At 36.3% G+C, this 12,088-nt stretch overlaps 1 protein-coding gene across 1 annotated transcript; it reads right to left on the bottom strand.

The window, feature by feature from the left end:
• Nucleotides 1-109: 109 nt before the first annotated feature.
• Nucleotides 110-8,141, bottom strand: LOC133108236 (sodium- and chloride-dependent GABA transporter 2-like). Its single transcript, XM_061217707.1, has 6 exons — nt 7,973-8,141; nt 7,532-7,666; nt 6,559-6,699; nt 5,633-5,723; nt 676-808; nt 110-151 (listed from the first exon to the last, which is right to left on the bottom strand). The coding sequence occupies exons 1-6, from the start codon at nt 8,139-8,141 to the stop codon at nt 110-112; spliced, it is 711 nt and encodes a 236-aa protein (XP_061073691.1).
• Nucleotides 8,142-12,088: the final 3,947 nt, after the last annotated feature.

Raw genomic sequence — 12,088 nt, forward strand, 5'->3', positions numbered from 1 at the left:
TGGGAGACACCTCCTTTCAATATTTTTTGTGCTGTGTAATACTGAAATTTTAACATTGGCCAAATGCCAATAATGTAATGTAATGAGCAGTGGCTCTCCTCCCATTTTGTCATGCTGAGAGTTCCGAAATTGCCAGAAGCTTCTGGATTATCTGGAATATACAAAATTAATGAATCAATCAGGCCAGCTCACAACACGCCAGGCACTGGCCAGAAATTATGGCCCTTGGTGTTTCTCTTGGTTAGCACTGGTTTCCATCTTGCTACACTCAGAAATTTTGTTATTTTAGAGTCATGAACAGCGACATATCTGATGCTAGAGAGGTTCTTTTGATGTTATTTTGGGATCACGTGTGACTTTCTGGTTAGTTCAGACTATGCCCTTGGAGGAATTATGGCAGGCCAGCCAGTCGTCTGGAATTCTTCTCCATCTGGAGATAATGGTTCTGGCTGTGGTTTGATGAAGTGCCAGAGCCTTAGAAATGTAACCATTCCCAGACTGATATATTTCAACCGCTTTTTTCGCATCTTCTGGAGTTTCCTTTTATCATGGCGATTTGAGTTAAGTTCCGCACCTATCGCTACATGTTGAGCGTTTTACATGGACTCACTCTGCGGAGAGTCGCCTGGGTAAGGAAATTCTTTACTTATCTCTCTCAGTAAATCAGGGACAGACCTTGCCTGTAGACTTCACTCCCTTCCAGATGCAGAAGTAGCAGATGACCCACATAGTGATGAGGCACAGGAGCAGCTCCCACCTCACACTGCCCACCTCGTCAATGCCCCCCGAGATCAGCAGCACACGTGTCCTGGGAGGGAAGCAGAGAAAATTAATTAGAAAAATGTTATATTACAAAATGAACTCTGAAAAAACCTTAACCCTAGCCCCACCTCACCCAAACCATAACACTAACATTAAATTGTAATGATAATAAATGTAGAAAATTAAGCAAATTAAGCAAATTAAGCAAATTACACAAACTTCACAAATGAAATAAATACTTAAATTTTCAAAAATTCAAAAGATTAAAAAAATTAGGAAATAAAACATTCTCCCTAAAAAAACCCTTACCCTAACCCTCAACCAACCCTTACCCTAAACCCCATCACCCTCACCCTCACCCAGATAACATTATATTTTAATTATCAAAAATTTAGAAAATGACAAAAATTTAGAAAATTAATGAAATGGAAAAATAGAAAAATTCCAAAAAATCCAAAATACTTCAATGACATTCAAATGAAAATAAATAAAAAATTTAGAAATTAGAAACATTAAGAATATATATATTTTTTTAGACCCCAAAAATTCATTAAAAAAATTATATTATAAAATTAGGAAATAAAACATTCTCCCTAAAAAACCTTACTCTCACCCAACCGTAAGCCGAAACCCCATTACCCTTTTTTGGAAATTCCAAAAATGACAAGAAATGAACATATACAAAAATTTGAAAACATGTACAGAAATTACAGAAATTACAAAATAGTGAATTACATTTAAATTCCAAAAATTTCAAAAATTCAAAGATTCAAAAATTCAAAAATTCAAAAATTCAAAAATTCAAAAATTCAAAAATTCTTTCAATATTCTAACATTATGTTTTAATTATCAAAAATGTAGAAATGTAGAAATGCAGAAATTACAGAAAAATCCAGAAATGGAAAAATTCCAAAATTATTCAATTACATTTAAATTATAATTTAAAAAAACATAGCAAAAAAATTCAAATACAAAAATAGCAAAAATGCAAAATTAAAAAAAGTAATGTTATGAAATTAACCCAAAAAAAAACCTAACCCTTACTCTCACCCCAAACCTAACCCCACCTCACCCAACCCTAACATTACATTTAAATTATAACGAATGGAGAAAATTACAAAAATTACAAAAATTCCAGAAATTGGAAATTTCCCTAATTCTTTAAATACATTGAAATTATAATAAATACAAAAACATTACAAAAAATGTAAATTTAGAAATGAGAAAAATTATGAATAAAATGACAAAAGAGGCAAAAATGAACAAAATGCGAAAATTCCTAAAAGAAAAAAAAGTGTATGAGGAAAATAGCAAACATTCTCCCTAAAAAACCCTAACCATAATCCTTACCCTCACTCCAACCCTAACCCTATTACCCTCACCCTAACCCTAACGCTTACATTATGTTTTAATTATTAAAAATGTAGAAAATGACATGAATGACAAATTATCCAGAAATTCATATATACGAAAATGACAGAAATTACAGAAATGAAAATTACAGAAATTCCAAAAATTGCAAAATAGTTAATTACATTTAAATTATAATTTAAAGAAACATTACAAAAAAGTAAAACATTTGGAAATTAGAAAAATTACATATAAAGACATTTTAAAAATGTACAAAAATGTAATGTTATGAAATGAACCCTAAAAAAAACCTAACCCTAACCCTTACCCTTATCCTCACCCTAACCCTAAACCTAACCCCACCTCACCCAACCCTAACATTACGTTTTAATTATAATAAATGTAGAATTCTAAATTAGAAATTAGAAATTCCAAAATACTTAAATACATTTAAATTATAATGAATGGAGAAAATTCCTAAAAAATCTCCTTAAAAAACCCTCCCCCAACCTGAAGCCTAAACCCCATTACCCTCAGCCTAACCCTAACACTTACATTATGTTTTAATGATCAAAAATGTAGAAAATAACATAAATGACAAATAATTCAGAAATAAAAATATACGAAAATGGCAGAAATTCCAGAAATTCCAGAAATGAAAATTACAGAAATTCCCAAAATTCCAAAATAATTAATGACATTTAAATTATAATTGAAAGAAACATTACAAAAAAATGTAAAAAAATTTATTTATTTAGAAATTAGAAAAATTACATGTAAAAAATTAAGATTTTTATTTATTCATTTAAATGACACAAATTTTATATTACGAAATTAACCCTAAAAAAACCATAATCCTAACCCGTACCCTCACCCCCAACCGTAACCCTAATCCCACCTCACCCTAACACTAACATCTCCCTAAAAAACCCTAACCCTAACCGTAACCCTCAACCAACTCTAACCCTGAAAATTATATTTTAATTATCAAAAATGTAGAAAATGACAAATAAAATCCAGAAATGAAAATATACAAAAATGAAGAAAATTTGTTGAAAAAGATGTTATATTATGATTTTATAATGAATTACAAAAATTATTCAAAAAATAGGAAAATTACAAAAACAAAACTTTTTTTATCTAAAAACTTACAAAACTTACAGAAATTCCAGAAATGAAAAAATGAATTGCCCAAATTCCAGAATACTTAAACTATAATTTATATGAATTATGAAAAATGTAAAAATAAAATCATAACAATAATACAATAATACAATAATACAACAATAATAAAATTACAAAATACTAAAATTCATTGAAATAAATGATAATAAGGAATTAGGAAATAAAACATTCTCGCCAAAATTTTCAATGTAGAAAATTACAAAACTTACAGAAATTCCAGAAATTAAAAAAATCGAAATATTCCTAAAATTCCAGAGTACTTAAACTATAACTCATATAAATTATCAAAAAAAAAACCTATTTACCCTCACCCTAACCCTCAGACTAACATTATATTTTTATTATCAAAAATGTAGAAAATGACTAAAATGTAGGAAAATCCAGAAATGAAAAAATACAAAAATTAAGAAAATTACAAAAATGTTATATTATAATTTTATAATGAATTACAAAAATTAGAAAAAAAAGGGAAAATTTTTTTTTAAAGATTTTAATGTCGAAAATTACAAACTTACAGAAATTCCCGAAATGAAAAAATAGAAAAAATTCCAAAATTCCAGAATACTTAAACAATAAAAAAAAGTTAGAACATTTTAATATTTAAAAACGTAAAAAAGAGAATAATTAAATTAAATTAAATATGAATATTACAAAAATTACAAAAAGTACAAAAAAATTACATAATACAAAAATTCATTAAAATAAATTATATTGTAATGATCAAAGGCATGAAAAATAAAAAAATACTAAAAATTCCCAAAATTCCAGAATACTTAAACTATATTTTATATTAATTATCAAAAATAAAAAGTTCAAACATTTAAATATTTAAAAATAATCAGAAAAAATAGGAATATTAGAAAAATTTATAAAATTATAAAAAAAAATTCAAAATACAAAAATTCATTAATAAAATAAATAATATTAAGAAATTAGGAAATAAAACATTCTCTCTAAAAAAAACCTAACCCTAAGCCTCAACTCATTACCCTCACCCTAACCCTCAGACTAACATTATAGAAAATTACAAACAATGTTTTATTATAATTTTATAATTCATTATTATTTTCAATGTAGAAAATTACAAAACTTACAGAAATTCCAGTAATGAAAAAAGATTCCCAGAATTCCAAAATACTTAAATAACATTGAAATGATAATAAATTACAAAAATTTAAAAAATTTTAATAAATTGAGGTTTACATAGGTTCTGTAAACCTATGAAAAGACTGCAATAGGTTTACATCGCAAAGCACTTCCTTACACTCGCCTAATGGAACCGTTTTTGAGAACACATTAGGCTTCTGACATATATTTTAGCCATGGCAATTATCATCTTTCTGATCGGCGTGTTTCAGGGGGAGACAGGGCACAAATGTCAAGTTTAGGTTTTCACTTATTAAAAATATATACGCGTATATTAGAGTAAATATCTTTCATCCACAAAGTAGATCCAGTACATGTCTTTGCTATATACATATATAACAGTCTACAGTCTCTATGTTGTCTGACTAAACTCATATGACACCGTTAATGCGTGATGACCCTGGTGTAAATGCTATGACCAGTTTGAAATGACCAGCTACCAGCTGTTTCAAAACATCTTGAGCTGGTCAAACCATGTTAACTACAGATGTGGTCTGAATTGCTCAACCAGCTACCAGCGGTTTCAAAACCTAGCTTGAGCTATTTTTTTCATTAGGGGAATATCTGGAAATGGATGAGAGCAAGTGCTATGTATAACAGAGTAAGTACATGGCATACATGGAATATACACTCAGTGATCACTTTATTAGATAGACCTGTACACCAGATTGTTAATGCAAATATTTAATCAGCCAATCATGTGGCAGCAACTAAATGCATGATTGGCTGATTAAATATTAAGTCATTATTAAATATTAATCTGTTGTTCAGTCCAAATGTCAGAAAGGGGAAGAAATGTGACTTTGACTGTGGAATGATTGTTGGTGCCTGACAGGGTGGTTTGAGTATCACAGAAGCTGTTGATCTCCTGGGATTTTCACGGACAACAGTCTCTAGTGCAGGGGTACAAAACTCCTCTCCTGGAGGGTCGGTCTGTGAGCTGGTTTTTGTTCTAAGCAATTACCTTAATTTCTTTTTCTGACAGCTCTATAAATGATGTTGGTTCACTTCTGTACTTGAGCACAGTATAATCTTTTGGATACACTTGCAGTCTGAAGCTGTAACTGGTACGTTTGCAAATATCTGATCAATACATTATTTAGTTAATTAACCTAATGAATCCTGAAAGGGATTGGCCCTTGCGATGTGCCCCTTCTCTAGAGTTACAGATGTCAGCCAGCACACTTACTCCCAAAACTCGGTGGCTGCAGAAGAGGAGTTGTTGGGCTGTTTGGTCCAGTTTGCAATGAGGTTTTGATTGGAGAAGTCCACACAGTGATCTGAAGCACAGAGAGTAGCCTTTCCTAAATCATCAAACATACTCATCACACACTGCAGCTGAGGTATTTTAAACAGTCATAACTGTCACAGCAAACGAGTCATTCTGATACTGTTGAGTCTGATGTACTTAGTATATGCAGACAGCCATTATTAAACCAGGCTTTATACAATGGATAGGACCGGTCCATTGTCTCAAATGGTCAGTTTGTGTCCCAGCTGAGCCAATATCCACAATACACGTTAAATGGAATGTTCAGAAATCATTTAATATTACTCCGCATTTGTAGATCACCGTTATCTAATTTGTACCCAAAATTAACCTAACCTAATGTTATCATCATTTAGCCATACCGCTGCTTAGCAACCAAGAAACTGTTCAGTAGTTCCACAAAAATTGTCTTTCTTTTGTGAATTTTTGAAAGATGAATGTGGTAACCGTTGTATGAAAGCGTTATGGAACAAGAACCCGTGGTATATCGTGAATATTGGCACAGCTAGTGGGATGGTTCGGCGCTATTGACATTTAACAAGTGTAAGGAAAGCAATGCAAAACTAATATCTTACAAAATCAATACTCTTATCCAAATATGGTATATCATATACAGTGAAGTCCGTAAGTATTTGGATAGTGACACAATGTTTGTAGTTGGGGCTCCAGAGCATTGCATTTGAAATGAAACGATGTAGACGGTCAGCTTTAGTTTGAGGGTATTTACAGACATATCAAGTGATCTATGTAGGAAGCATGGCCCTTTTTAGTTTGAGACCTCCTGTCTACGTGTCTGCAGTGTGAAGGCGGAGTTAGAGCACTTTACACCACATTTCATACTTTACCTGAGTTCCAGGTGTTGGAGCAGCTGGCCAAGGGCAGCTCAGAGCTGAAGGAGAAGTACAGGTAGAAGAGGGCCCAGGCCAGGATGATGATGTAACACATGCAACTGTAAATCAGGATCAGCTGACCTCCATAGCCAATCCCTGAGACACAAACAGATACTGTACACATAGCTATATACACATACACAAACTCAATTAACATCTGGCAATGCCAATCATTGGTTTGAACAGCTACTTTGTGCAATAAATGGTTATGAACATGCCTGCTGTGGGTTCTCTTCATATTTGTACTCCTGATTATTACACTGATGCATTCTGCTTTGAGAGACACTCTGGACAAGAGCATCTGACAAATGGCAGTAATATATTGTGACTATTTCTTGCTTTATGATTATCCCATTTCTCCCTGCAAGAGTAGAGTCCACCTCTTTGCATATGATGGTTGTTCTCGAGGTATGCTTTGGATCATTGTCTTGCTGGAATACCAAACCTCTTCAACATCAATGTCTGGACTGACCTTTCAATTTCATGATATTTGGTGGAATCCATTATTCCTTCCACTCGCACAATATTTCCTGTGCCCTCAGCTGCCACACAACCCCAAAGCATAATGGATCCATCTACATGGTAAACATGGTCAATTTTGGTTTTGTCAGTCCAAAGCACATTATTCCAGAAGTCTTCAGGCTTCTCAATGTTTTCTTTTGCATACTTCAGATGGTTAATTTTGTGTGGAGGTCTTTCTTTCTGGCAACTGTACCATGTAGGGCTTTGTTGTTGTAGTGGAGGCAGAAATACTGGGGGTTTTCAAGAGGCTTGGTACGTTGCTAGATACAATTGAGCTTTTAGGCAACTAAGCAGTAGATACACTTTGGGGTAAGAAACGGTTAGCACTGCTGGGCTGAACATTATGTTATGTTATGTTATGTTAAGTTTGAACGTTATGACACGCCAGAGGTTTCTGGCCTCTCACCCTCAGCCAATGGGCACAGCTTCCTCCAGCAGGTGATGGCCCCCTCCTGGGTGTACTGCCCCATGGCAGTCTCCAGCAGGAACAGGGGTATCCCACAGGTCACCACAAACACCAAATATGGCACAAGGAACGCTCCTGCAGATACACCCACAATCAAAGGTAACATTTCACTGAAATGAATATGTTTAGTTCCATGAAGCCAACAATCTGAAACAATGGCCGTGCATGGATCAGTGCACTTGCCTACGATTGAGTATGCTTACATAGTACAGTGGATGAGAAAGTTGTTAAGTAGGTGAAATATTCTCTAAATGTAGTGTACTTAAGATCCCTAATAAAGCGCTCACTGAGTTATTTGCACTCATACCCTCACACGTACTCGCTCAGAGATTCACTCATACTCACACTCACACTCTTACTCTCACTAATATCCCCACTCACCACCGCGGTTCTTGTAGCAGAGATATGGGAACCTCCACACCTTTCCCAGCCCCAGTATGTTCCCTGCCACCACCAGGAGGAACTCCGCCTTACTCCCCCACTGACCCCTCTCCTCCAATGGCCTTTCTGCAGTCTTCCTCTCCTTTTTCATCTCTTCTTCCTCTGTCATATTCCACTCTTACTGTCTGCCCTTCTTCGGTGCTCTCCGGTGCTGGCCTTGTCCTTACTAATGAGTGACAGGTCCATATTAAAGAATCACCATGTCATGCTACGCGGAGCAGAGGAACCAAAAGCAGACACGGGGGTGTGGAAAAAGGCAGGTTTACTGGCAGATGAAGGGAGAGACAGAGCGTAATCCAAAACAGGCCAAGATCAAAAACCAGGGGGTCAGTCCACAGAGGCAAAAGTACTAGATCTGATCCAAAAGAAGAGACCAAAAAGCAGGCATGGGTCATAAACAGGAATTCCAGAAACAAAACCAAACCGACAGGAAAATACCAGGACAGAATGCCAGAAGGGCAAGGTCCCAGGAAACAAGGACTCGGGAATAAGGGGGCTAGAACCGGGGGAAGGAATGAATGGGTACGGGACTCAAACCAGGACAAGACGAACTAACAAGGTGTAACTGAAAAGGACAGGTATAAATACACAGGGGAATGAGACATACTAGGCAGGGCATGGGAGTGAGGGTGGTCTAACAAATAAACATCAGGTGACACATAACGAGGGGGAAACAAAAACGCGGACTGGATTCACAAAGACACACATGAAATACAAACGGCTCTGGACAAGGGAGTAGACAATTGCACAGAATCAGGAGATGTAGTGATAAGTAGAGACAGGTGCGAACACTTTGCTGAAACTAAGCAAGTAATCAGTGATAGAATAGGGAGGTGGAGTTACAGAACAGAATTTAAACTGGAGATGCGTTAGTAAGTTATTTACGTGATTTCAATTACACATACCCAAAACTAGTGATAGTTAGTTTGTTAGTTTGACAAGCATTTTAGTGTGTTAGTATAATTAGTATTGTACCAATTCTATGTTAGTTGGGATTAGTATATTAGTGCTATCTACAAACATGAAATGGAGAGAATGCAGGAAGTAAGGAATGCAAGATTGGGAGGAAGGTTGAACCCCGGAACTACCGTAGACACCCGAATAGTGGAGCACGCAGACAGGGGAGTGACTCTGGCTCATAAACATTCAGACTCAGACATTCCATGGTCAAAGTTACTTTGACCATGGAATGATTGTTGGTGGCAGACAGGGTTTCAGTATCTCAGAAACTGCTGATCCCCTGGGATTTTCACACACACTAGTCTCTAGAGTTTGCAAAGAATGGTGCAAAAAAAAAAAAAAAAAAGAGCAGACCAGTGAGCATCAGTTCTGCAGACAGAAATGCCTTGTTAATGAGAGACATCAGAGGAGAATAGCCAGACTGGTCTCAGCTGACAGGAAGGTGACAGTAACACAAATAACCACACATTACAACAGTGGTGTACAGAAGGGCATCTCTGAACAAACAACACATCATAACTCTAAGTGGATAGGCTACAGCAGTAGAAGTCTAGAAAATAAGTCTAATAAATGCCTAATAAAGTGCTCACTGAGTGTATATTATTTTCTTTATTTTCTGATTCTCCAATTTAGTATTTGTTGCCTTCTATTTATTTTTTAATTCCTCCAGTATATTTGGGGATCTGCAATGAAACAGCAGTGCTTGGTTTAGGGACATTGGAGGAGCAGATTAAGTCAGAATACAGTTCTGATGATGATGGATGGAGGGTCAGACAGGTAAACACAGCAGCTCCTTTGTTAGATGTGGATGATGATAAGTGATAATGAAAGTTCAGAGGGGGAGCATACTGTGGAGACAGGGTGAAGTACATCTATTGCCAATTCACTTTGTTCCAGAAGGGCTAGATTACCAAAAGCAACTAAATCATTCGGGACAAAAATAGCACCAATAATTACACACAGAGTTTGTACAAGTGGAACATATAATCCTGTTAATGGGGCCATCACATATGAATGTGGAGATCAGCAGGTTGATTGAGTTACTGACCTGACTGCCATTGTGCAAGTGCTACAGTGAATGCACTCACCAAGTGACAAAAATTATTACAATCGGTTACTATTCCGAATTTGTACAGGGTCGTGGAAATTGAAGGTTAAGATTAAGGTTAATAAGCAAAGCTGTGGGTTATTGTGTCCCTTCGGAGGGACAGAATCCCACTGATTTTCTTGGACCATTTGTCAGTGTGTATAATCGCAGCAGACGTGAAGTGGCCAGAGCACTACTGGCAGGTGATGACCAATTTTCTGGAGTTTAGTAAACATTAAGTTTAAGATTGTGTTTCCCCTACCTGCCACCATTTATTATTACAGTTTAATAGGGAATTGAGTGCACAGCCAACCAGACGGCACATAGGCAGAGAGATCCAGGACTGTCTAACAGCATTGAATGAGTCTTAACTGAGTTCATCCCCCAAAGGGAGCCTTAGGAAAGGATTGCTCTGCAAACACCGAATAGGTGTCAGGCCAAATTTCATTGTTCTGACTGTACAACACTCTTAATAAATCAACCTATTCTGTAACTTGTGATTGTCTGCCTGTGACAGGCCAGTATCACTGGTGCATTCTGAGTCATCTCACAGGACTTTTTTATGTAATGAGAGGTGTGAATAGCTCCCTGGGTCTGTCTACACTGCTCAGATGAGAAAAATCAATCTGAAAAATCTGAAAAATCAGTCTGAGAAAGTCACTGATAGTAATGAAGAAATAATTTTGTTGTACATTTGTACTTTACACTCTTTATTTAAAAAAAGTAGGGAATGTTGGAAAACATGGGAGCCAATTTCAGTACAGTCAACCCCCACTGAAGTATATCACCTTGTAGTAGGCCAATTTACAACCTTATCTAGCCCCTAATCTAGTCCAATGTATTTATTTGATCAGATCAGAAGAGAAATGCAAAAGGCAGTGGTCGGAAACAAAAGGGGTCAGGACACGAGAAGATGAGACAGGAAAAATACTGGAGGGAATGGCAGGAGCACATTACAATATGGCAACAAATGAACAAAACAGACAGGTATATACACAGGTATATACCGAGCACTTTATTAGGTATTTATTAGACTTCTACTGCTGTAGCCTATCCACTTAAAGTTATGATGCGTTGTGTGTTCAGAGATGCTCTTCTGCATACCACTGTTGGTTATTTGTGTTACTGTAAAGCCATACCTGAGAAGAACTACCCTCTAGAATCAGTAATCTAGATCATGATTTTCAAATGCACACTTTTAACACTTCAATTTCCATTTTTGTGTTGGTAAGCACCTGAACTCTTCCAACTCTGTAGCAGAAACTGCATTCCCTCGCTCTGCCATTTGCTTCCGGGTCAGGGGCAGGTCATCATCAGGGTGACACAGATGAGACAATCGCTTTCGGCAGAAAAATAATAAGGGTATGGATCTTGATGCGCAACGTCAGAGGAGAATGGAGATATAGAGATATGAAATAGAGATATGAAGAGATATGAAATCTAACTACTACATAAATAACAATGCCAAGGATCTATGAAATATTGAAAATTACATTTAATAAAAAAAAGAGAAACCCCAGAGATTTTGCTTGAATGACCCCTTTCTGCACAGCTGTGGAGACACGGGATCCAGGCCTCACCTGTCTGAGAGTGCCAGTGCTGATGGAGAGCTTGACCAGACTCCACCCCGGCACCAATACAACAGAGGAGAGGGCCAGCAGCCAGCCCAGCACATACGCCCAGTCTGGATACACATACCAGCGGTTAAAGGTCAGGGGCTGGTACTTCACCAGAGAGAAGATGAAGGATCCCTACGGGAGAGGAGGAAGAGTGGAAGGTTTTATTAATGTTACACACACCATGCTGCCATTGTGTCATAGAAGTAGAAATTACATTAAATTGTCTGTACAGCAGAATGCAGTCGTTTAAATTGGGTCATGTGTATGCAGTTACGCAGAGATGTGTAACTGTTGTTATGCATGGTTTTCTGAGGTACTGTCACTTTCCTGTCTGCCTGAACTGCTGACCTCTGACCTCTCTCACTAACAAAGCATTTTCACCTACAGAAC

Source organism: Conger conger, chromosome 13, assembly GCF_963514075.1.
Source record: "Conger conger chromosome 13, fConCon1.1, whole genome shotgun sequence".
NCBI classification, from domain to species: Eukaryota; Metazoa; Chordata; class Actinopteri; order Anguilliformes; family Congridae; genus Conger; species Conger conger.